This window comes from Carettochelys insculpta, chromosome 8 (genome assembly GCF_033958435.1).
Source record: "Carettochelys insculpta isolate YL-2023 chromosome 8, ASM3395843v1, whole genome shotgun sequence".
Lineage (NCBI taxonomy): Eukaryota > Metazoa > Chordata > Testudines > Carettochelyidae > Carettochelys > Carettochelys insculpta.
Genome location: NC_134144.1, coordinates 61,816,637 through 61,843,932, shown reverse-complemented (window position 1 = coordinate 61,843,932; position 27,296 = coordinate 61,816,637). Strand labels below are relative to the sequence as shown.

General features: G+C 41.2%; 1 protein-coding gene across 5 annotated transcripts in view; it reads left to right on the top strand.

Annotated features, from left to right (window-relative positions):
- CCDC93 (CCC complex scaffolding subunit CCDC93) overlaps positions 1–27,296 on the top strand; it is an 83,084-nt gene that overhangs the window by 29,249 nt on the left and 26,539 nt on the right. For 4 of the 5 annotated variants that reach the window (XM_075001570.1, XM_075001568.1, XM_075001572.1 and 1 more), the window contains 6 exons: positions 2,011–2,118; positions 3,978–4,028; positions 5,443–5,529; positions 15,343–15,459; positions 25,033–25,095; positions 27,204–27,277. In XM_075001570.1, coding sequence (XP_074857671.1) covers positions 2,011–2,118; positions 3,978–4,028; positions 5,443–5,529; positions 15,343–15,459; positions 25,033–25,095; positions 27,204–27,277 — 500 coding nt within the window. The remainder of the gene's footprint in view (positions 1–2,010; positions 2,119–3,977; positions 4,029–5,442; positions 5,530–15,342; positions 15,460–25,032; positions 25,096–27,203; positions 27,278–27,296) is intronic. The other variant, XM_075001569.1, reaches the window with a different exon arrangement.

The window sequence follows — 27,296 nt, the reverse complement described above, 5'->3', positions numbered from 1 at the left end:
TAAATATTTTGGATGCTTTAGTACATTTTCAAATATCTCAATTCCATTTTCAACATGGAATACAAAGTGTGCATTGCTCACTTCATATATTTTACAAATACATGTAAAATAAATAGTATTTTTAACTCACCTCAGACAAGTAGGCCACACTAGCCCCCTCCTTTAGGAAGGGGCATGGTCATGAGGGATTTTCGAAGATGCTAATGAGGTGCTGTCATGAATATGCAGTGCCTCATTAGCACAATGGCAGCCACATGTGTTTGGAAAAACCCTTCTTCCCATTTGGTTTTGGGACCCCCGGAATGCTCAAATAACTGACATTTTAGCCATAAGTAAATTTTAGTTATGTTTTCCTGAAGTATAGCATAGTGAAAGTAAATACAAATAAATACAGCAAATACCATATAAGTTTAGAGTGTACCATAATACTGTTAGTAAATAAAATACTCTGCATACATTTTTGTTTTTCTTAATATCTAATCTTGATTTTTCTTCAGTGTTATGCATTGCTAAGTATACCTCTCTGTTGTCCAGAATATTTGAATATCTGGCAACCTCCCAATCCCAGAGCTGTGTTTGAAAATGTAGAAAAGATCCAAAAATAGGATATTCTGGTGTTTCATGGTGTAATTAATCTCATGGTTAATCATGATTAATTTTTAATTGTTCAATTGTGTTTTTAATTGCTTGACAGCCATACCCTTTTTGTTTAAATTAACCCATATAAATAGAACATATTGCAGCACAATGTTACTTAATTTCACTTACAAGGTGTTCTTATTGATAGTGCATCAAATTGTGCGTACATCCTGTTAAGTGTGACAGGAAGTCACAATATTGCTTGTAGTAAGGTATATGAAGAACCAGCAGCAGGCCAGCCATTAACTTAAAATATAATATTCAACTAATATAAAAGATATTTCCAATTGTGTGTTTGAGCATAAAAAATAAACCATGCTATGGCTATGACTGAGGTGTAATACACAAAATATAACCATGTTCTTTCACAAAGTCCTGTTTGCTTTGTTAGCCAATGTCGGGCAGTTGCCATTTGTCGTCTGAATTAAGCCACTACAAGTGAGGGGACTTAAATGTTTGGGTAGAAACATGACGTGGTGTCAAGAAATACCATACAAATCTCTGAGAAATGCTACTAACCTCAACAGAATTCTTCTGAAAGTGGACAGTCCTCCCTTAAAATAGATTTGTTCTTTATTCTTAATATGTTTAAAATTTTAAACTACTACTTGGATTGAGATTTAAATTTTATGTTAAAATAGACTTGTAAAAATGCTTCTTTCAACATTTGGCTTGCTATGCCATACACTGAGACCAGGGGACTAAATAACCATTAGTCACACATGGTCTGAACAACCATTACATTCAAAGGCTGTGGCTACACCAGCCCCTGCCTTTCGAAAGGGGTATGCTAATGAGCCACTTCAGCACCTGTTAATGAAGTGCTGCCATGAATATGCAGCACCTCATTAGCATAAAGGTGGCTGTGTGCGTTTCGAAAGTGTCGCTTTTGAAAAGCACACTTCTCATGTAGATGGGCCTTTCAAAAGGACCCCCTGGATTTCGAAAGTGCCTTCTCCCAAAACCAGATGGGAAGAAGGGGCTTTCGAAAGCTGGGGGTCCTTTTGAAAGGCCCCTGTCTACATGAGCAGCATGCCTTTTGAAAGTAGCACTTTCGAAAAGCATGAGGCTGCCATTATGCTAATGAGGCGCTGCGTATTCATGGCAGTGCCTCATTGACAGCTGTCGAAGTGGCTCATTAGCATACCCCTTTTGAAGGCAGGGGCTAGTGTAGCCATGGCCAAAGTGGATTGCACTTGCTTGGGCAGGGCCTGAACTTGGACTCTAGACAGTAAATAACAATATACTTCAATTATTTAAATATAACCCCTGAATTACATTTTTTCCTTGTTTTATTTTCATAATCCTTTGACTGCTGTATTGTATTGTCTGATCATGTAGCTTTGTGCTGTATTCATTTTCCTTAAATAGGCTGAAGACAAGAAAATGGTACTGCCTACAGGACTTGCAGGAGCAGCCGCAGCAGCAGCAGGGAAGGTCGATGCCTATGATGAAGATGATCTTCAAGCTGCTGAAGAGGTTGTATGGGCGGGGGCATGCAGCTTAGCTATTAATAGCTTGGGGACAGTGTAAAGAGCATGACATCTTCTGTTCCCTTTCTACAAAGAAGATAAGTTCAGTAGCATAGCTGAACAGTGAATGGGTTTCAGATAGGGAAATATGGAATAATAAACAGAGGCACAAAAAGTAAATGCTCACTTAGGATTTTCCATATAAAAATCTAGTCTAGGCAACATTTGGGTTTTGCAACCACAGGCACTATCCATATATAGGACCTGTGTGATGGGTTTGATCCCAGAGAGCCATATGACACTGTCACTTGATGTGCTAAAATATCTCTGAGAAGGCTCAGTCAAAGGGACTTGGCACAGCACCCAGGTGCAGAGCTCCAATATGATCAGAACATGAGATACATTCATCTTACTCTATATAAAGTTTTATACAGAGCAAGTTCACAAATAGTTTTCATCCTTCATCAGTGAGAGAGACACACATCTATTGTGGACACACAAATCCTACCCCCAGGTAACAGGTATTTACATGGGGTTTATTAACAAACAAAAGTGTTTTTATTAAACATAAAAAAGTAGGATTTAAGTGGTTTTAAGAGTAGCAGACAGAGCCAAGTAAGTTAATAAACACAATAAAGTATGACAGCTAAGCCTGACACTCAAACTTGTTGCTAGAGACGTTAACGGTTAACTGGTAAGCCTCACCCTAAGGTTATCAAGTTGGGGCTGCAGCGGCTGCCATGGACCAGGACCGTTTCAGCTAGGCTGGAGGAACATGGATGTGAGGCTGCTTCAGCTGGGTCACAGTGGCTTTGGTGCATGGCAACCCTGGGAGTGTTGTGGTGGGGGCTGCAACAGCCTGGCCAGAGCAACCTTGGTCTTCACTTGAGTGGGGTGAGGTTGTGTCAGCCCAGTCAGTTAAACATTAAGCTTAACTGGTTAATTAAGTGGCATTTTGCATCCCTACTTGTTGCATATAATTTCTTACCCTAACAGTAGTTCTAATAACCTTTATTCACAAGCCGGGAAGCCTCCAATCTTGGGCCTGATCTTTCCTCTTTTCAGTCTTGGAGGTTTCCAGCAGTCATCTTGGGTGGTAAGCTGGGGTATCCTGATATCTGGCAGCTCCTGTTGTTTGGTTTCCCATCTTTGTATCTCTTTTGCTAAAGACGAGACTCCTTTGTGTTCAGTTTAAATTTGTCATGCTTCCAGCAGAAAAGCACAGCATCCAAAATGGGTTCCAGGATTGAGTGACCTGGCCACATGTCTTGGCAGGACCAACTGTAGTCCAGCCTTACAGGAAGAACAAGACCAGTCACAGATCATGGTCCCAAGTACGAAGCCATAAAGTTCTATTACTCCTAACAGCCCTCATTTATCATGGCTAGATCAGGAAACTGGTTTATACTTTATATTTTTAACTTCAAATACAGGAACGCTACATGCATACAAATAGAATAAACATTTGGCAGATTATAACTTTTCTACTGTTACAAGATGTATTTTGCATCAAGCATCTTCCAGTTATGAGTATTCATAAGCATATTTCTGTGAAGAATATGGGGTGAAATGTCACAACCTAATCCTGTTGATGCCTTTTCATGGGTAGCTCAGTGTCTTCATCTCCTGCTAACAGTGATAAGTGAGTGCGCTGAGCACCACATGCACTAAGTCCTTTATTGTAATCAGAACTTTCTGGGTGGAATAAGTAGCAACTGTTTCACTCACTTTCATAAAAGTTGCCTCTTCCATTAGGAGCATTAAAATACCATGTGAACTGGATTAATTGGCTGATGGGAGCTCTCACAGAACTATGCTAATTGTTTTGCTGATTTATGTTTTCTTTCACCATATCTTTTTCATTAGCTTCGTATTAAAACACTGATGACTGGAATGGCTGCAATGGCAACAGAGGAGGTAAGTGATACTTGTTAAAATAAAGCTATAGTTTCCTTTATGCACATTGATGAGTCTTAGACATCAGAATTCAAATGATCAGCAGATAGAATCCCATTGACTTTGTTGGGCTTTGGATTGGGCCCAAGGCACATTGACATTTTGCCAGTCAGATAAAAAGATTTATTTAGTTAGAGATTAAAATAATAATACTTCAGTCCCAGAAGTCTGTTTTCTTGTTGTATAATAAATCAGTTCAACATGCTTCACGCTTACCTTACTTGTGCCCCTGAATTTCCTCTTTACATCTGCCATTTGCTTTGAAAGCTGTCAATGTTCCTGAAATATGGTTAACTGTTATGTCTGCATGAAGTACTGAAATTATATATTAAAAATCGATACAGGGAAAAATGGTTGAACATGCAACAGTATTTTTCATAAGACTTCTGATTTGTAATTCTTTACCCTAAAATGATTGTGGCCTTTGTATAAATCATAGTGCTGCTTATTAAGTGATTACTACAGAAATAATTGCATCAATAATTAAACGTACTACAGTGCACCTATCCTTGAAATGGCATTTAAAGATATGGAACTTTTGTGTAACCTAGACTTTCACACTTTGACTTTGCAGAATTAAGGTAGGGATATTATAGGGTTTTCCTCTTACTGCAAAAATACTAGGTGTTTTTCATAGCGTTTGTCACATCACCTAGAATTTGGTAACAGTATCATGAATTGTAACTTTTATATAACATCTAAATGTTGCTTGTTTACATTACTATGCTTTTTCCTGCAATTTCGCAGTGATTCCTGAAATATTTATGAACATAATAAACATTCTATGTACTATTAGAAGCCTGGTATCTTTCTCATTTTCTGGCACCAGGTGGACAGAAATTAATTTGACAAATGATGGTATGTCAGACCTGCCTTGAGATTGGATGTCTCCTACATTAGAATTCATTTTAGGAGAGAGACTTGGCTTCCCTACCTGTGTGATTTAGGATGAACACTCATTCACACACCTACTTGTCAATAATTTGGTTCAGAAAGTGATGATCTAAATTGATCCTTGTTACAGAATGCTATCATATGCACAATGCAAAAATATGTATTGCCTAAGAGTTAAAGCACTTGATGACAGTTGCACACATCTGAAAAGGTGACTTTAAATTTAGTTGAATTATTGGTGCTATGAAGGAATCTTCAGTAGTTACATTTCTTCATGGAGGACATATATGAATCTTCATTTGTGTACTGAGTCCTGGGCCAGATGAACTTCATGACATACTTCATTTTTCTATAAGCAGATTTGATTACGTTAAAATAATTTTGTATTTATATCGTTCTGGAGAGGTGCCTTACAAACGAACCCACAATTTATTACTGCAAATTGTCCCAAAGTTTCAATAAATGTTTGGCTTAATTGCAGGGCAGGTTAACAGCTAGCACAGTAGGTCAGATTGTTGGACTCCAGTCTGATGAGATCAAGCAGATCGTGTCCGAGTATGCTGAAAAGGTATGTTCATTTCTGATTACATTTTATCAAATCATATTTGAATGTTTAGGCCCTGATACTGCGAACTGATTGTCTAGACGTCTATAAAGCAACATTCCAATGCAAAGTAGTGAAGACATGATACAGGGAGCTATCCTTATCAAGGAAAGCATTTTAAGCATGTGCTTAGGTCTTCTGTAAACTTACATGTCAGTGAAAATAATATGCTGACTAGCTTTACTGAATAGGGATGAATTTATGCATCCATAAATCCTTTGCTGAATTGGGGCCTGAATCAGCACCTGTTGTGTCACTGGAAAAAAAAAGCCCTGGAACAAAGACTCTGATCTGCTGATCGCTGCTTACCTGGTTGGCTTAAGCACAAAACTAGTCCCGTGGCATCCATGAACTGCTTAGGTGGCTAAAGATAAATACACGCATCAGTATGGGACTGGGCATTAGTCTCATTGGCTCCCATTACCAGTCATGTGACCTAGATGCTGATTCAGTAACTAGCTTTGTCAAAACCAAATCCTTGCTGCTTCTTTAATCAAGGCAATTAATTTTGTTTGTTAGCTCAATTTATTGTCTTCTACTGGGAATGTTTTTACAATATTGTGGAAAGAAAACCTGGCTCTTCGAGCAATTAATACGTATAATACATCACTGCCAGATATGAGTTATAGGTCGTTCTTATGTCCAATAGTCTTCTCATATTTCTTCCTTTTTGTTGACACTTATGAGGTATGGCGCTTTCCCACTTATGAGATAAACCCTATAACTCAACAGAGGCTATGGCAAATTCCCTGCCTTTCTGTATTATAAAGGATTGGAAGAACAGAAGCCATAGGGTCATATTTCAATGTTACATTTCTTCTGTTCTGAAAGAAGGCAGCAGGACCTTGACTATTACAGTAGAACAATGATTAATAATCTAGAAAATAAGAATGGATCCAAGTCTGACCAAAATGTATCACATTTACTAGAATTTACTAGATATTACAGAACAGGATCCTTCTTCGTGTGTGTACTGGAAGTGGAAGTTGAGGGTATGAAACACCGCTCACTGAAGCATTAACCTCCCAGTTTCCAGAAATCTGTTTTAAATCCTAAATTAAAAGGTGACGTACAATGACATCTATGCCACTGATGCAGCTGCTGTTTTCCTCCAACTTTAATATTGATCGTTCTTGCTTTAAGCCCCGAAAGAGATTAAGATTATTTTTTGTTTTTGGCATGTACCATATTGTGCCAAAGAAAGAGGTGTTTGATGATAATTTTAAAAGCCTAAAGAAATTACTCATAAGCTCTGTAGAAGGTGGTTCCATTTACAAGGCCTCCCTTTACCATTCTTAACTTGGAATTCCTCCCCCTTTTACGAAGCGTACAGGTCATGTACTCTCAGTATAGTCACTGCATGTTCCCAGACTTGCAGTGAGTTTGTTTGCCATGTAAGGTTTCCTTTCTATTGCTGTTAGATGGAATTTTTGTTTAAGAAGGTAAATTACAGTGATGCACTCCTGCTTTCTATGAACATGTAAAAGAGTGGGTATATCAGTGTCAGGGGAGGCCTCTTTTAAAATCTTGACAGAGTGTTGCTGTGAAACATTGAAAACGTGAAAATATGTTTTCCCACCACCCTTTTAAAGGGCTGTTTTGTACTAAATTTGTTTTGTTCTTACCATGTTGTCAGAGGTTCCTATGCTGTGAGAATGCCAGATGGTGCCCCTATCAAGTGAGTGCCCACTTTAACACCCAGAAGTATAGTTTGCATTAGGAAAGCTTCTTTGCAGTTTCTTAATGAGGATAATTATACAAGTAAAAAACTAAGAGTTGGATAAGTGTAGTGTCAAAATCACCTCATTAAAAATACACAAAGGGTGATTCTTAATGAGTGCATCACTGATTGCTGTCTTCAGAGTGATTACACACGGAGAAAATTGTTACATAAGAATATAGCTCAAGGCTTCATGGGTAAAAATGTGTCCATGTCTACAATCTTCTGTTAAAGGTAACATGAACCATATATGTTCAGATAGAACAGAATCAAATAAGCATATTAATAGCTCATTGTGATGGATGACTGTGCCACTGAAACACTGCTTATTTTTTGTTTGTTTGGGTTATTTTGTATACTGAAACCAGAAATGTATGACAGCAAAGAGAAATGAAGTATACTATTATTTTATTTTTGTGTATGGAAAAGATTTAGGATAAAATTATTGCAGATTGAATCAAACTGTAGTAAAAATGTGCAATGCACTAATGCTACTTTTAAAGTTCTTCAGATTGAACCTAGTTTAAATGCTTCATCTGGTTGAGTTTGTTAGAAATAGGTTTTTGGTCATTTTATACAAATTTGGATGGGAGAACAGATGACTCAAGGATCAAATAATGTTGGTTCTAGTTGATTATGAGCAAAAAAGTGTTCATTATTTGCATGCCCAAAAGTGTTTTAAGTGCTGATATGAAAATGACCTACCTGGTATGAAGAGGTTGCAATTTAAATATGACCAGTACTGGCCATTCAGCTATCTGCATAAAATCAGTTGTTGGCCTCAGACTAACTCCGAAAGGAAGCTGGGCAGCACAAACATACCATCTCAGCCTGTGACTTTTGCCCATTTGAGTGAGGATAGAAGCCTGAAATGTTTGAGGAGGAGTGAGCTCATCATGCTGGCACGAATCTTACTGCTACTAGCTATTTTGCAGCAAAGTGTGAACAAATAGACTATATCTCTTCTGGATACCCTGTAGGTCACATATTAGAGGGGTAGCTATTTTAATGGGTATCTGCAAAAACAACAAGAAGTCCTGTGGTATTTTGTAGACTACCAAGTTTTTTGGAGCATAAACTTCTGTGGGCAAAGACCCACTTTGTCAGATGCATGTAGATCATGTAATGGGATCTTGGTATGGGCTTTTTGGCCTAGGAGTGGGGAGCATGTCTAGAGTGCTCATGCTCTTTCTAAGCTCCATCCGGCAAAACAAACTCTTAAGGGCTGTTGGCAACCAATTTAAGTTAGAGCATCTCTGTGTGCAGGTAGTAGTCAACAAGGACAAAATGAGCAGTAATGTTAGTAGTAGGATATGGTTTTGTGGGGGGTTGTCATGCTGTCATTTTGTGGTTAATTTCCCACCAGGACACCCATATAATTCAGAGCTGCTATATCTGATTTAAAGATGCAATTAGTTGGCTCATTTGCAGGGACTGAACTTGAGCAGCTCCAGATAGAAAAACATCTGCCTCTGCTGCTTAAGGTGAAGTAACAGAGTGAAATCCTCATTTCATAAAAGTGAGAGTTGTGCTATTGACTTCAGCGAGTGCAAACTTTGACTCTTACTGCCATAGTTGGGAGATGGTAGCTTACTGAAATCAGTGTGGTCTCTCTGCTAAAGGAGATACTAACACTATGGTAGTCTGAATTACACAGCCATGCCCCATATGTTTTTTTTTTTTTCCTTGAAGTTGTTAGGACTACTTATACAAAATAAACTGTTCTCTTGGTTGTTTTACTCTTTGAAGATTTGAACTCATAGTGTGAGGTGTGGCTCAAATAAGTTGAATGGATCATAGCTCATCACAGGTGAATCCTAATCCACAGTTTTCCCAGTTTGTTTTCTTTCAGGACTTCATGGCTTTGACCCTGCTTCGCTCTTCTTTCATTTTCTTTTTGTAACTTTGTTTTACTCATCAGCACTGCATATTTTGATCATCTGTCTTTAAAATCATGGCAACAGTATAGGAGAGTGGTTCCCAAACTGGGGTCTCTAGACCCCTGGGGGTCTGTGAGGGTATTGCAGGGGGTCCATGAAAAAGAAGGCAAATAAAAATTGTCATAATAAATAAGTTTTAAATAAATAGCAATGTTACAATCTATTATTCTTAAATTAAATCTATTCCAATAATGTTGTGAATTGCTGTCTGAAAATCTGTGGTGGTTTCCTTTTTCATTTAATGACATGTACATAGCAGCTAGAATTGGCTTTGATGGAAGGTCTGCCAATGGTTTGGGGTGTGGTATAATTGGGACTCCTTAGCAGTGATAAGTTTGGGAACCAGTGATCTAGGTGAAACCATCAGACCTACAGTGTTCTGACCACAGGTGACACTAATTGACACTGATCAATCATTATGGACACTGTGTTTCCACGATTGTAGTTAAAAAAGAGGGGGGGGGGGCTTTGATGTCATAGACCGTGTTCCCTGTAAGCTGAGTGCTGAGTGGTCACCCACTCAGGTGCTGCCCAGCAGATTATCTGAGCACTTCCAGCCATTGACAGCCAGTAGCCTGTGCTGCTTTTGGTGGTACATCCACATGTCTTGGTGCACATAACAATTTTTTTTCTGCCCAGCAATGGGAAAAAATAGAGGGTACGCTGTTCATAAACATTACAGAAAGACAGAACAAAACGCTTTCTAAGTATGGAGATACATGTGTTGACTACTAGACTGAAATATAAGGTCAACTGCAGAATTCTTAATATACTTTGCACAATTTGCAAATTGATTGATGACTGATTCACCAGTGTATCTCCCCCGCTTTTTTAAATGTATTTTTTATTTCCAGTACAGTTATACTGGTATAAAACCAGAGATGCATGGATGTCAAGCAGCCTCATTGTGCTGAGATTTCTTTTCCCTCTTGATATGCTGCTGTTGGCATTGTTGATGCTTGTCTGAACTTCAGAGCATCGTGAAGACTGCTTTTTCTTACCCTGTTTACTAACATTTTTAAAGTAGCATCACAACTGTGGTTATCGCAACAAAGGTTGGCAAACTGTAAGTCAAAGTCACTATTTATAGAACTATATGCTGCATTGATTCTTTTTGGATTCATCATCCAAAAGTATGTGCATAATTACTACTAATATTGAGATGCTGGAGTATGCATCAGTCTCAGGGAAAGTAGATGCAATCCTCTGACTCAGTTTACTCTCCTTTTTGATTAGAAATATGTTCCACAAAGCCTATGAGCAGCCCATTTGTTCTCCAGAGCTGTAAGATCAAGATCCATTGTGCATATATTTTTAGATACAATTGAATATTTGTACCATTCAGGGTTTTATTGTTTTCCTCTGATAGAAGCAATTCATTTTGTTTTTATCATTATACATATTTTAGCAGACCATTATTTTCCACCCACACAGGGCATATCAGGAGTGTTTTCCAACAGCTGGGTAGAGGAACCAAAATACCAAACTGCTGCTAGGTCTGAATTTTCTACAGAGAAGCTGTATGTGAATTCTCTGGTTCCCCCTCCCACCAGTAAATTGCTCAGTCTAAAGATTCAATTCTATTTCTTCTACCCTTGGAAGGTTTACAATAGTAATATAGCTGTGTGAAAGAGAAAGTACCTCATTACAAAGGAGAGAAATCATTGCCTCCATTTGTCTTCTTTCCAATACAAATTCCTTTCTCCTCTGAAAATGGAGAGACAGGTTCATAAAATGTACAAGTAACAGATTTTTTTCAAGGAGTCTTAGGTTTAAAGTTATAGTGGATTCTTGGCAATTATTTACTTATTGTAGTTTATAAACCTAATATGTATATTATAAATGCATATTTTTGTTAATGGCTTCAAAATCAGGCTCATTCCAGTATTTTCTTAACAAAAATTCATGCAGAGGAATGGTAAAGTCACCTTTTCCTGCCTCTCGGTTGCCACATGTATTGTTTGTGGTACAGGATGCAACTCTTAAATCCAGTACTCATCCTGCAACATCCACGGTCTGGGTTGGGGCCAAGAGCTGGAGCCATGCCTGTCTTGTGCCTTCCCCTGGTGGAGGGTGGCTGGGGCTGCAGCAGCCCCGGGGGCACAGGGCTGTCTGGGGGCAGAAATCCAGAAACTCCCCTGGTCTGGAAGATTTTCTTGTTTGGGATCTGCCGGGTCCCGACCATGCCGGAAAAGGGAGGTACAACCTGTAGTGGTACAAATACTGAATAATCACTGAGTAACAACAAAAAGATGGCTTTTTGGAGTGAATACTCCAAATGAAGTGTGGGATCTGATGGAGTAGGGTTTAGGAGGTAACAAGGACGTTTGTGTCTGGGGAAAGCAGAAGTAGCTGAGGAACACTGCACCTTGATTGTCGGCAAGAGTCTGAATGCTTGGGAATAAAGAAAACCTTTTGTGGCTGAACAGCAGGCGTGGAGGCTCAGCTGGGGAGGAAAACACAAAGCTTGTGTGTAATCCACAAGAGGGAATAAAACCAGGGAAGAATGGGTAAACTCTTTTAATTCCTTTAAGATTGACACAATTCATACCACCTTACAATTCATTAGTAATCACCTGTAAAAGGACTTTCTAAATTTTTGCACATTCGTTTATTTATACGGGTTTCTATGGTGCTGGTTGCTGTGGAAAATAGGCATCACAGTTTAGTTATAGCAAATGCATACTTCCTTTTTAGAGAGTTGAGTAAGGAGTGGTACCTTCTAGAACAACGTGTATAGAATATCACTGTGTTTAAATGTAGACATCCTCTTACATATTCAAGGGGTAATCAGTTACCTAGTTACTTATAGCCTTTAGAATAGGGATTCTCAAACTCCACTGCTCCATGACTGCCTTCTGACAACAAAAATTACTGCATGATCCCAGGAGGAAGCACCAAAGCCTGAATCTCTGTCTGTGTCCCAGTGCCTCAGGTGGAAGAGCCAGAGCCAAAACCTGAGCCTCCCTGCATTGGGCCAGGGTGGGGTGTCTGTGAAGTGGGGGCAGATCTGTAACCTGAGTCCTGCCACTGAGAGCTGAAATCCTTAGGCTTGGGCTTGGACTTTGGCCTAGGCCCCAGCATGTGTAAGCCACTCACAATGAAACGGTGTTTTGACCCACTTTGGGATTCTGACCCACAGTTTAAGAACCACAGCTTTGGAACATTGTTTTTACCTCACGTTTGTTCATAGTCATCCATACTTCTTCTTTCGCCCCTTCCTCCATGTCTTTTGATATTAACTTACTTTACATTTATGTAACCACTTTAGTAACTCATTCAAACTCACCAGTGAATGAGATGTTATAAACATTATTTCTGTTATGCTAGTTTTTCCTTCATATATGAAGTGATTTTTTTTCCGCCTGTCAGCTTTTGCTAGTGCATAGGTTATACATGCTACCTTTTTATGAATTTGTTTTGGAAACAGATTTAATCTCTTTAAATCCTAATTTCAGTTTTCAAAAGTATACATTTATGTATGCATTCAATTTAGGGTGAGGATATTGTCTTCAGAACATTTGCCATATATGAGCTTTCAGGTTGCCATGGGTATTTCTTAAACTGGATGGCAGGATGAGCTCTCTGGAGGCAATAGCCTTGTGCATACACTGCACTTAACGCACTGAGACCTTAATCTGAGTTGGGATTTCTGGGAGTTAGTTTTACAAATGATACCAGTTTTTTATTTTGGTACCCAGCAAATTAGGCATTACCATCCTTATTGTCCATGACAGTTTGAAGCTGAAGTCCTTGTACATTACAGCTGCTGAAAGTGTATGGTGAGCTGTACAGGTTGAGATCCCACCTGATTGAGGAAAGCATCCCAAATTAGAAAGTCATCTTAGTTGTAAAGGCCAAGCAACTTGTTAACTGATTAGCTATTGGAAATATAAAAGACTGTCTGTGTTAAAGACAGTGATATTTTACATGCCTGGGCTACATCTACATGGCATTCCCCTTTCAGAGGAGGAATGCAAATGAGATCAAAAATGCAGATGAAGTGCGGATTTACAAATCTCCATGCTTCATTCGCATAATCTTGCGTGATCTTGTTTCTAGAAGAGTGTGTCACAAAAACAAAAACAGCTGTGTAGACAGGTTTCCTTATGGGGGAAAAAACCCATTTTCGAAAAAAACTTCTTCCTATTTTGTTTCCTTGTCCTGATCCCAGCATGACCTCTAAGTTTTGAAGTTGACATGCTTTTTATGCTGTGTTCATAAAGCACGATTCTTCAGAAGGATCCTTTTTTAAAAAAGTATCTTGTGAATATATTTCCTCTTCAAAAAATGGCAAAGTCCATAGGTCATTACTTTTGAAATACAGACCATTAATGTGTGGAATAAATATTTTAATAAGGGGACTGATTCTGCTGGTTGAAAGAATTTTAACAATTTACTTAACATGCCAGTTTAATAATATCCTTTGAAATGTGTGTTTAGTTGTTGGAAGGAGAGTAATTTCCAGTAAGAGAACTATCAAAGTCTACCTTCCTAGTAAAAAATCTCCACTAAAATTGTTACATGGTTTCATTTACAAGTGATTTCCCCCCCTTCATTTGTATCTTGAAAATTATTTTCTAAACAACTATGAAATTACAACAGTGTTTCTTATGCTACTGCATCCATTATATAATTTCATTACACCATTGCCTACTGGTCTCAGTGTAAGCCACATCATCATCGTCATCAACAACCATGGGCGCAGCGCCCATTGGTGTCTGATGCCTCTCTCGCTATTTCTTTCACTCTTTCCCTGTCCAGTGTGGAGTGGTGCGGAGCTAGTCTATAGAAACTAAGCCAATCTACCTATTCTCTGTGGGGTCTGCCTATCTTATCTGAACCGTCCATTATGCCAAATACCAAGGTCTTGATTTTTTTTGTTCATTGTTCATTCTGTAAATATGCCCGAATAACCATAGCTTCTGTTGTATAACCTTCTGCAGTAGGTTCTCTTTCTGCTGTAACTTCCTGTATAATACCTTGTTGCTGACCTTCTGCATACATCCTATTCTTGGGATCTTTCTATAATTCCTCTTGAATGCTAATATTCTTCTCCTCGAATCTTTTGTTATCACACATCTCACATCCATACAACATGTTGCTGAATTCACACGTTTTCAAGATGCTCAGCTTCGTTTCTAAGCTAATTGCTTTGCTTTTCCAGATCTTATCACTCACCTTCAAACTCACTCTTGCTTTCACTATTCTAGTCGCTATTTCCTTCTTACAGTCTAGATCATACGTTTTACGTTGTTTCCCAGGTATGCGAGCTTCTCTGCGTTCTCTAGTTCAATCCCATCTACACTGATCTTCCTTCCAATTTCCTTGTCTCCAAATACCATTGGTTTTACCAATGTTCATAATCAGTCTGTACCGCTTCTGTTCCTCGTTTAGCACCTGCACTGTTTTTGCTAGCTTCTCCTCATCTTCCTCAGTGATAACTATATCATCCATGAGCCTCAAATTGCCATGCACAGATATCCCTTCTACCTTGATCTTGTCAATCACTCTCTCTAGATGTGTGATGAAGATGCTCAGCGATGTTGGATCTCCTTGTCTCATACCCCTACTCATTCTAAACTAACTTCCCAACTCTTTGCACATTCTCACCTCTACCTCTGCATTGTCATTGATATTCTTCAACAACCATTTCTGTCTGCTATCCACTGTGTATGACTCCCAAACTGCTCAAGTCACTTTCTGATCTCTATTGTCAAATGCCTTCTGAAAATTGATGAAGGAAGTGTACATGTTCTTGTTCTTTCATTGAGCTTTCTCCACTATCAATCTTAGCGCCAGTATCTGCTGTATGGTACTTCTGTCTTTCCTGAACCCTGCTTGCTCATCTGCTAGATGTTCTTCTATCTGCAATAAGCCACATGCAATGTTAAAACTAATGTATTGGGAATAAATTGTCCCATATCTGCCTGCTGTGGGGTTCTTGCACTTTTCTGTGAGACAGCTGGTGTTAGTTGTTGTTAGAGACAGAATGCTGGCCTAGATAGACTGTAATTCCACTCCACTATGTCTGGTCCTGTGTTTTTACATCCCTGTAAAGCAAATACTGGCTATGTGCAATTCAACAGTTTTTGGTTGACTTTAATTTATTTTCAGCAGTCTGAGCTTTCCTCTGAGGAGCGTCCAGAAAGACTTGGAGCTGCACAGCAGCACCGAAGGAAAGTGGCATCTCTAAAAAAGCAAATCTTGCAGAAAACCAAACTTCTGGAACAGGTATGCTTTGTGTTGGTAACAAAGAAAAAGCATCAGGAAATGTATTTTATTATAGCGTTCTTGCCATTCAGAAAATATTTGAAAACTATATTCCGTACCAGTAATGTATCATACTGAACGTTAGTTAAGTACCTTTTTAATAACAATTTTTCAGGTATCTAAAAGGGTGTCTTAAGGAGGAGGGAGAAAACTTGTTCTCCTTGGCCTCTGAGGATAGAACAAGAAGCAATGGGCAAGGGAGGTTTAAGCTGGAAGTTTGGAAAAAGTTCCTAACTGTCAGGGTAGTCAGACACTGGAATAAACTGCCGAGGGAGGTTGTGGAATCTGCATCTCTGGAGATATTTGAGAACAGGTTAGATAAGCGTCTATCAGGGATGGTCTAGAGAGTACTTGGTCCTGCCATAAGGGCAGGGTGCTAGACATGATGACCTCTCAAGGTCCCTTCCAGTCCCAGCATTCTATGATTCTATATCTTGCTTGAACGTACCTTACTAAGAAATCTGAGTGGATATTATACTAAAGAGCAAGATACCCTTGTGAATGTGGTGCTGTGTTTAAAAGTTCCTATCTTGTCTAAATAGCAAACCTCCTAACACGAATACTTTCTTAGGCTACGTCTACCCTGCAAAGTTATTTTAAAATAACCAGTTGTAATGAAATGGTGACAACGTGTATATTCAAATAACAGAGATGCTTGGTGAATGCAGTTTCTCATGTGTCTACTCTTCCCACACCACATCTGTATACCAGAATAAAGGTCATTCACAATCTAGCTCAACAAAATCTCAGTGTTGCTTAGTGTACATGTTTAAGACTTATGAATAGGGTGTACATCACCTTTTATAGGTAAATCCATTAAAAAGCTCTGAATGGAGCATAGGTTTTTGAATGTAGGTCACTGATCTGAATTTAACATTCAACAAACACAAGGTTAGGACTAGGTTATAGAACGAAATCCATACATACATATATGTATGAATTGACAATTGAAAATACTGATAAACTTGAATTGAAGATAATCTTACTTTCTCCCTCCTAACAAAAAATGTTAAATTGAGGTTTTTTGGCTAACATAAACATTTTTATAAAGAAAGTTGGGTTGTTTTAGTTAGAAAACTCTAATATGACAGCTAATTAAAAATTCTAGTAAGTGTTAGATTGGATCTCTTAATGGAACACACATAACTGGATTAATTACTTTTTTTCTGTCAAAGCTAAAGCAGTTCACATCTTTATTGCCTTCTGTCCCACCACATCTGTTATAAGCTGTTAGCACTTTGCTAGCTATCCCTTTTTATTTAAAACTAGCACTCTATCTCCACTATAAAAGTTCTACAGTTTATTTTCATCATTCTTCCTGGATCATCTTACGCTATTCTCTCATCTAATGGGTCAAGTGTGTGTGGTGTGTGGGTTTTGTCTGTGATATTGTACACTCATCCCTCATTTAATGAGTACTCTACTTACGAGTACTCGCTCAAACGAGCGACACACATACTTATAATTGTTCACTGTGCGAGTGAACTTCCCCACTTATACAAGCCAGCCCTGGGGTCCCTGGACGGGGCACGGGCTGACCTGCAGCCCCATGGCTGGAGCCGAGTTGGCCGCAGGGTCCCTGGCCAGGGGACAGGGAGACCCACAGCCCTGGGGCTGGCTCATCTCCAGCTAAGAGGTCCCTGGCTGGGGCAGGGAGACCCGCAGGCCTCGTTCCCAACATTCCCCCTGTGGCAACTCTCAGTGCACTCCTCCCTCCCGCCTGCCCAGTCCCAACATTCTCCCAGCCCACAGCTCCCCACGCAATGCACCCAGCCCACTCCCAACACCCACCCCAGCCCATTCCTAAGCCCCCACCCCCCACAAGGTACCTCTGCTGCAGCCAGGAGGAACAAGCCCCCACCACCTCCACCTGAGCCGCCTGCAGGTTTTAACCCTCCCTCCTGCTCATGGCCCCAAACTGCCCCCAGCCTTTAACCCCCTCCCAACCCCACATTCACTTCACCTTTCAAAAGCAGTGCCACCTGCTGCCACTCCAAGCACTTGGAACCAATCAGAGTTTTACATGTATTTTAATAGGCATTTAGTATCCCTCTTACAATTTTTCTCTGACAGCGGTCTTGCGGGTGTCACTGATGGCCTGAAGATCTTCAGTCAAGCCAGTCAGCATGGTCCGCACATTCCAGCAAGCAAGCTTAAATTGTTGATGTTTCTCATTTCTTGTTGATTTTCTTATTGGTTTGCCTGGTGGCCAAATTTCAGTCACTTGTCAGGTTCAAGAACCTTAAGCCTCACGCACCCAGCGAGGCAGGTGAACTGTGGCGGGACAGTACCCTATTGGCTGGGGGCTGCCCAGGTTGAGGCGAGCGGTGACTGTCCAGTGAGATGCGAGGATCTCTCCCACCGTCGAAGGCAACCCCTGGCTCTCGTTCTCTACGCCAATCGAGCAAGAGCTTACAACCGGTATCTGTTGCCTCCCGTGTTGATGCAACGCTGTTCAGCGATGCTGGAGTACCTCTCCGGGCGCGAGCCTGGGCACTTATTATGGAGACTCTGGGCTGCCCAGACACCAGTGTGCCCCTCTCGGCTTTACTGATATAGTCTAAAGGAGAGGATAACCTCCACGTCTGGTACCAGCTCAGCTGCAGGAGTTGCCGGGACAGTGCCAGAAGTTGACACCAAACCGCCTTCGGACTCCACTCCGGATTTTCTGTCGGGTTTATTCCCTTAGCCTCTCTCCTTCCCAGGATAACCCACAAGGCAGTGGGGTGTGGAGAATGTGGTTAAGGATCCAACTACTTCCTGCCTCCCTGTTACCACGAGTCACCATAGCTCCCTGCAGAGCAATGACCTCATATATCCCCAGGACCCTCCTCCCCACCTTTCACCACCCCTCCCCCCAGCTACCATCACCATAGGACCCTCCCCAACCCACTACCCCCATCTGCTCCCATGTCCACCCTCCTCACTGCACTGGCCCCTCTCCCCTCAGCTGCTCTCAGTGCCCCCAGGTCCACCTTCCCTCATCGCTCTTCAGGCTCTTCTCTTCAGAGACTCCTTTTCCTGGTAGTGCTGCCTTGCAGGGCACACGTGGAACACCATACCTGAAAAGGACAAACACGGGGCTCCTCCCTCGGCAAACTCCCTTCCCTGTTAGCTAGGAACTGAAGAGTCTCAGAGTTGATATCGCTGCACTGCAAGAGACGCGACTCGCAGATTCGGGATCTCTAAAGGAAAAGGACTATACCTTTTTCTGGCAGGGTAAAGCCCAAGAAGAACCCAGAGAGCATGGTGTTGGCTTTGCTGTCAGAAACACCCTTCTTCAAATGGTTGATTTAGTCACGGGCGGATCAGAAAGACTTCTTCGGATCACACTTCTAACTTGTGCCGGTCCTGTCCACCTGATCAGCGCTTATGCTCCAACCCTGTACGCCACACCAGAAGTAAAAGACAAGTTCTATGACATGCTTAGTGCTGCTGTAGCGCAAATACCTGCTCGTGAACAACTGTACATCTTGGGTGACTTCAATGCAAGAGTTGGAGCTGATTGGGCCTCATGGCCTTCCTGCTTAGGACACTTCGGTGTGGGAAAAATGAATGACAATGGACAGCGTCTCCTTGAACTGTGCTCGTACCACAATCTGTGCATCACAAACACATTCTTCCAAACGAAGCCACAGCACAGAGTGTCGTGGAGACACCCACGCTCAAAGCACTGGCATCAACTAGATGTGGTAATCACTAGGCGTAATAATCTCAAAAACGTCCTCCTGACACGCAGCTATCATAGTGCTGACTGTGATACAGATCACTTGCTAGTTTGCTCCAAGCTCAAACTGAGAGCCAAGAAGCTGTACCGCTCTAAACCTGCTGGAAGGCCCCGCATTGACGCCAGAAAGACAGCAAACTCTGAGAGAGCTGAAAAGTTCAGAGAGACCCTCCAGGAAAATCTGCGCAGCGGCCCTGGGGGTACCGATGCGACATCCAAATGGCAACATCTGAGGGATACAGTTTACAACACGGCCTTGTCGGTGTTTGGAAGAAGAGCTAGAAACACGAACGACTGGTTCGAAGCTAACTCCGATGAGATGATTCCAGTCATTGAAAAGAAGCGCGCTGCACTCCTGGAGTACAAACGCTCACCGAGCCAGAGTACCCAGCAAGCACTTAGAGAGGCCAGAAGAACAGTACAGCAGACAGCCAGGCGCTGAGCCAACAACCACTGGCTCCAGCTATGCAGCAGCATCCAGACCTGTGCCGACTTTGGTAATCTCAGAGGAATGTACGAGGGTATGAGGAAGGAACTAGGACCCACCCAGAACAAGATGGCACCTCTGAAATCCAAATCTGGTGAAGTCATTGCTGACAAAGCCAAACAGATGGAGCGCTGGGTTGAGCACTACTCCGAGCTGTACTCACGCGAGAACATTGTGGTTGACGCAGCCCTCGATGCTGTTGAGCTCCTACCAGTAATGGATGAACTGGATCAAGAACCAACTGTGGATGAACTGAAGAGAGCCATCGACAGCATTGCAGCAGGAAAGCCCCCTGGTCAGGATGGTATACCACCAGAGGCAATCGAATGTGCCGCGGACACACTCCTGGAACCCCTACATGAGCTACTGTGCCTGTGCTGGAAAGAGGGTGAGGTTCCACAGGATATGCGCGACGCTAACACTGTAATGTTGTATAAGAACAAAGGAGACAGAAGCGACTGCAACAACTACCGTGGAATCTTCCTCCTAAGCGTCACTGGTAAACTGTTCGCTCATGTCATCCTTGGCAGGCTCCAGAATATTGGTGAGAGGGTGTACCCCGAATCGCAGTGCGGATTCCGGGCAGAGGTGTCTACTGTTGACATGGTCTTCTCTCTAAGGCAGCTGCAGGAGAAGTGCAGGGAGCAGAGAAAGCCACTCTACATAGCCTTCATCAACCTGACCAAGGCCTTTGACTTGGTCAGCAGGGATGGTCTGTTCAAACTGCTCCACAAGATAGGCTGTCCTCCACGGTTACTGAAGATGATCCAGTCGTTCCACGAAGACATGAGAGGAACCATCCAATATGATGGCGCATTATCGGATGCTTTCAGAATCAGGAGTGGCATCAAACAAGGATGCGTGCTTGCTCTGACATTGTTTGGGATCTTCTTCGCACTCCTCCTGAAGCATGCCTTTGGATCTTCAACAGAGGGCATCTTGCTGCACACAAGATCTGATGGGAAACTGTTTAACCTTGCAAGGCTGAAAGCTAAGTCTAAGGTGCGAGAAGTCCTCATCAGAGACATGCTGTTCGCAGATGCTGCTGCTGTAGTGTCTCACACAGAAGACCAGCTTCAAAAACTACTGGATCAGTTCTCCAAAGCGTGCAAGGACTTTGGGCTTACCATCAGCCTAAAGAAGACAAACGTACTCGGTCAGGATGTTGCTGAATCCCCATCAATCAGCATTGAGAACTATACGTTAGAGGTTGTCCACGAGTTCGTTTACCTCGGGTCCACCATCACTGACACCCTGTCGTTGGACACTGAGCTAAATAGGAGGATTGGAAAAGCAGCCACAACTCTGTCCAGACTCAGCAAGACAGTGTGGAACAACAACAAGCTGTACACTCACACCAAAATGCACGTCTACAGAGCCTGCATCCTCAGCACCCTCCTTAATGGCAGTGAGACTTGGACCCTGTATGCCCGCCAGGAAAAGAGGCTGAACGTCTTCCACTTGCGCTGCCTCAGGCGCATCCTTGGAATATCATGGAAGGACAGAGTGACCAACACCGCCGTCCTCGAGCAAGCTGGAATCCCAACCATGCACACCCTCCATAGGCAGCGTCGACTCCGCTGGCTTGGCCACGTCCACAGGATGAATGATGGAAGGATTCCAAAAGACATCCTGTATGGTGAGCTAGCTTCTGGCAAAAGACCTCCCGGACGCCCCCAGCTGCGCTACAAAGATATCTGCAAGAGAGACCTCAGAGAGGTAGACATCGAGCTGGACAACTGGGAAGAACTAGCAGATGACTGCAGCAGATGGAGGCAGGGGTTACACAAGGGCCTTCAGAAGGGCGAGATGAAGATCAGACAGCTAGCAGAGGAGAAGCGAGCGCACAGAAAGCACAATAAGGACTTGCCAGACACCCATTACATCTGCAAGAGATGCAGCAAGGACTGTCACTCTTGTGTGGGTCTTCATAGTCACAATAGACGCTGTAAATGAAGTCCTCAATTGAAACTTTAAAGGGCGCGATCCATAGTCTATGCAGACTGAAGGATGTCTACTACTACTACTACTACTACTACTACTACAATTTTTCACCTACAAGCAAAAAGTTAGGAACCAATTGTGCTTGTACAGCGAGGGATAAGCGTATTGATATTGTAGCATGAAAAGGCAATTGACTTTATCTGCACTTTACTCTCAGGCTATTGCTACACTTGCCTCTAGTGCCAGCAGCTTGATGCAAATGAGTGGTCATTTTTCATTTGATGGCTCATTTGCACGTTCACAGCAGAAAACAAGCAGTGAAGATGTGGTTCTGCCAGCAAAAACCAACTCTGTTGGCAGCCCCTTATCCCTGAGAAAAAATCAGGGACAAGGGGCTGCCATCAAAGGGGTTTTTTGCTGGCAGAACCACGTCTTCACTGCTTGTTTTCTGCTGTGAATATGCAAATGAGCCATCAAATGCAAAATGACCACTCATTTGCATATTTTCACAACTTCTCCTTTGCATCAAGCTTCCAGCATTAGGTGTGAGGGTAGCACTAGCTTCAAAGTAGGAAAAACAAACAAATGAAGTGTGTTTAGACACTGTAACAAAATGTGGGCGATACATCGAATGACTACAGTATTGCTAACCTCCAGTACTCGGAATTCAAGAGTAAGGTCCAAAAATCATGAGACTGGCAAAACATCTTTGGTTTTTAAGCCACCAGGATGCTTTCACTTCATGTGTTTCTCCAAAATTATGAGCGCTAGAAACTTATTTTTTAACAGTAATATTCTCATACACTCTCTTGGTCTCTGATGAGGCTTTATGAAAAGCCCCATCATGATAGCTATCAAAAGTATGTATATAATGCATATTCTTTAGTGTATCTTAGAAACAGCTCCTGTTAACGCCTCGTAAAACAAATATGCGTTGACCTCACGGCGAGGCAGAGAGGTATTCCTTGCTCTCAGGCGTGGAAGAAATGGATGTTTACTGGTATTAGTACCCATTGGATCTGTGCTATCAGTCCTGTGCTAAATCTATTTGATCATACCACAGTGTGTTGTATACACATGCGTGTGTCAGCTTGTGGGACACGTGCTTCCACTTACTCACATACATGCAAAATGAGGGGGGAGACAGTAGTTTACTTTCAAAGGCAAAGGTAGATCAGAACATCAGACTCCTTGCCCAGTGGGTTAGGAGAGATGATATGGGAGATGATCTCAAGCTGATTTGGCTGGGAATGGGGAGAGGTGGCTTGTGCTCCATCATAAATTGAAGCTGGCTTACTACTTCTCTAGCCTACTTTTCTTGACACTGGCCTGAAACACTGTGACAGCTGGTATAGGCTCTACATAGTCCCACTGCTTTTCTGTCCTTTCTCTAAGAGCTATAGCTGAGCAGGGAGGAAGCTGCCACAGGTGCTGGGTCTTGCCAAATGAGCATACCCTGTGCTTAGGGAATTCTCAGCTGGGCAGCTTTGCAGTCTATGTGCTGTGCCAGCGACACATGGTCTGAAAAGCAGGAGAGTCTGGCTGTGTTGGGTTCCCCACCCCCTCCTCTAGCCCATTAATAAAGAAAAACAATTGCCTACTAATAAATGTGTGTCTGTCACTTGCTCCTGTGCCCGTAAGTGCGAACATGATTTTCAGAAGAACGGTACTGGAACAGATGGTCCATTTCTTTTACAGTACTAAAGACAAGTGTGAGCTGTGGACTAGTAGAATAGAAATAGTCCTGTCATCTGGCGTATATTAAATGCGTTAACTCTTTCCCCTTTATTTTTTTCTTATGAGCCATTCCCCTGTAGGTTCCCTTCTTGTACGAAAGACCCCCACAAACAACAGGAAAGAGGAAAAACAATTAAAAAAAAAATAGTGTGGTTGTGAAATGAATAATGCTACTTTGCAGAACTTTTATATTTCTAACATTAGGCTTTTAAATATTCTGGGGTAATAGTTTATAAGATAGTTCTTTATAAGCCCAAGTGTAGCTCCCCTTTTAAATTTATGGTAAAGCTCATTTTTTAAATAGCTTGTTATCCCAGATCAGAGGAGAATTCTGTTTTTCCTTGGGCGGTTTGAATGGGATGAAATTTTGAAGTTAGTTGGTTACAGTGTGTTTGGGTGCTGGCTTTTAGATTTCACTTTTTGAAATGTTTTAGAGCTTTGAACTCGCATTGAAATACAAGGGAATTAGATACCTTAATTGCTCTTAAAAATAAAAAAACTAGGCACAAAGCTAGGGACCTTTTCTTTTTTACCTGTAAAGTATTATACATCTTTGTTTTGTGTTATCAGAGGACCTTGTAAATGCTGTGTGACGAGGTGGAAATAGTGGAATTTTCCTTGCTGCTGTCATCTCAGATTATTGTCATATGTTTACTATTATACAATAGGTTGATGCATATTAAGAAAATTCTCTGCTGCCACTAAAATATTTTTTCCTCCTGATTGTTAGTTGAAGAAATCCTTGACCACAATCACAACAATAATATACAACACAATCACTGTGTGTACACTAGCTCCCTACTTCGAAGGGAGCATGGTAACTAGGGTGTTGGGAGTTTATTAATGAAGTGCTGCACTGCATATGCAGCACTTCATTAAGCTAATTCTCCCACATGGCAACTTCGCAAAGTGCCGGCTCACATGTAGCTGTGGCTAAGCTGCCGGCACTTTGAAGTGCCTGAGCAGCTTCGAAATCCAATCCCCTTTACTCCTCAAAATTTTGAGGAGTAAAGGGACTTCAAAGTTGGAGGAGTAAAAGGACTTTGAAGTTGCCTGGGTACTTCGAAGTACCGGTGGATTAGCTGTGGCCGGGACTTTGTAGTTTAACACTTCAAAGTTGCCGTGGGGGAGAATTAATAAAAATAATCATTAATAATCTCCTGACACACTACTTACCATCCTTCCTCCCTTTAGGTCTCCTAAATTTACCAAATTGTCTGGAAGAGTAGAGGTAGCATGTTAACACGACACTTTTTCCTGTCTAGTTATGAAGCTTAAGGAAACTGGACTAGCTTATTCTTCAGACGTCTTTGGAGTTCTGTATAGCATCAGGATTCCGTCCCGCATGTCATCAGTCCATTGGCAAGTTTTTGTTTTAAGGATAATGCGTCTGGCGAGTTCATCAGTAAATGTCTGGCATGTTTGTTGAAATTTTTCAGCTCAGATTCGTGTAACAGAATGTAGACTAAGAATCTGACAGGGAAAAACTGTTATTCTGACAGCTTTCCTATTGTGTAGAGGACAGCCATTTTGAACTTCAAGGTAATAAATAACTCACTAGAGCAAATATTACCATTCTCCATTACAGGTGTAATGAGTGTGAACATGGAATCAAATTCTTCTTTTTCTTTGATAACAGCTGCAAGCTAAATATGCTGACCTGCAAGCAAGTTGCAATGAAACAAAGAAGACGTTAACTGAGGTAATCTTTCTTTCTTCCTCCTCTGTAAAAATGTAACATTTCTTCTGCCTTTCTTAAGGTAACACAACTTAAAATGTGTGGTAGTAGCGGTAATATCAAACTTATCACACTACTTTTCTCATCCTTTGTTTTATGACAATAACATGTAATATTAGACATAAACTTTAAAACTAGTATTGACCAGCTGGATTGCTGTTTTTTTAATTGATGCATACCTAAAATATACATGAAGGGTGGGATTTTGAAAAGCTTTCAGCATTGGCCTGAGTTTGCTCCTGTTGAATAATAATTGAAAGTCAAACCAGAGTCTTAATAATAGTGTAAGGAGAATTTTTTTTTTCCGATCATGTATTTGGAACACTAAGGAGAATACTTCTGGTAAGAGTGTGAAATGGGAGCAGGATATAAATATGTATTGGTGTATGGACACTACTGGAATTGTCGCTCATGAAACTAACTAGTCCCATTTCATTGAAATTGTGGATGCAGTGAATTTGCTGCTGTCATTCTGTTGGTACCTTGCATGGTTTTGGGGAGGTAAAGTATTAAAACACAGTGGATCCTCGTGAGTCCAGGTGAGATTGTAATATCTTCTCAAGTCTGTCAAAATGAACACTGTTTTTTAAAATGAATTTTGCTGAACTGGCTGCCTCTGGATTAGTAATAAAACACAAAGACTTTTCATCTATTGATCATCATCATGAATTTTATCCCAGTTTGGTCAAGACTGAAGATTATTTCCATCTGACAGCTGTTCGTTATCTAATGTGGCATGCATTCCAAATAGGCAGGGTATCCACAGCTATCTCTGTGTCACTCATCTGGTCATATAGATAGTCTAGTCATAAATGTGCTACATTCTTGTACAGTGATGAGAGGGACAGAGGGGTTTTCTGCTGTTTATTATGCATTTTATATATATGGTTTATGGTCAGACTAGACGAATGACTAGATTATTGTCTCAACTCTACATGTGCATAAGGGGTGGCATATAAACTGTACCACTCAGGAGTAGCCATGGGAGGTTGTACAAGTTGGAGATACTTCTCTAATGAGGCCTTCTCTAGGTTAGATATAAAACTTGGGATGTTAATATTGTTTATTAGTCCACTCTAACATCTTCTGGTGCTCTAGCCCAGATGAAGTTGTTGTACTTCTGCATTTACTCAGTTTCACTGAGCTAAAGCTTTGTCTTCATTCTGATCTTTAAACTGAGCAGCATAGTTTGTACCAATTGCTGTACATTGCCCTCTTTGTTACCTGAGGCTAGTAGTTTATCGTCGGTCTTTACTAGCTGCAAAATACAACTCCCCTACACTGGTTCAACTTCTTGGACTAGTAAGAATGAGAAGTGTAGCAGACTTTCCTCATTTCTCTGCTCCTCTCTTTCCACAACTTGCCAGGATAGAATAAGCTCATGAGTAGCTGTCCTTACTCCTGTGTGCCTGCACTTGAGGTTCAGGCAGCCCAGAAAGGTGTTTAAAACAGATTTTTACCCACTTAGGTAGGTGTATTATGTGAATCATAGTTTTGTGCTTACATAGCGGACTGCAAAAGTGCGTTGGAAAAAGAAGGCACTCAGATGTCTTGAACCAGTCATATAGAATATTTCTGTTCTACAACCCAATGTGATTTTAATGTTAGATAAGATTTTTTTCTTTTTTAAATAGCATGCGCTGTTGAACTTTCACATTTCATTCCAAGGCAAGGTTTTTATGATTAAATCATACAGCCCTGAGAAAATGAAATATGACTGTTCCGCCTGTATGTAAATAGGTTCCCGAATTAAGAGCGACAAGAGCATTTGGTACAGTCTTGTGCAATATAGATTGAATTTGACCATCTTGCTGTGAAATAGGGATTCTACATATTGATTGTAGAGGGCAAATGGAGTGGTCAGTAAATTCATCTGGTAAGAGATTTCCTCTGTCCTTGGGAAGAAATCGTACTGTGTTAGTGGTGGCTGAGAGAAAGCCAAAGATTTTGGGAATTCTTGACAGCAATTATTTGGAGTTATCTTACCACCTTAGTTGTGTTGTGTGGAAAAACAATGAAACATGAATGTAGGTACAAATTTATTTACATGTTTTATTCATTGCATCCCTTAGGTTAAGAGTTACAGTGATAAATTGGACAAGGAGCTGGCAGCCTTAGAACAGGTGGAATCCCAAGCAGATTCTAAGTATGTTTTCTTCATTCAT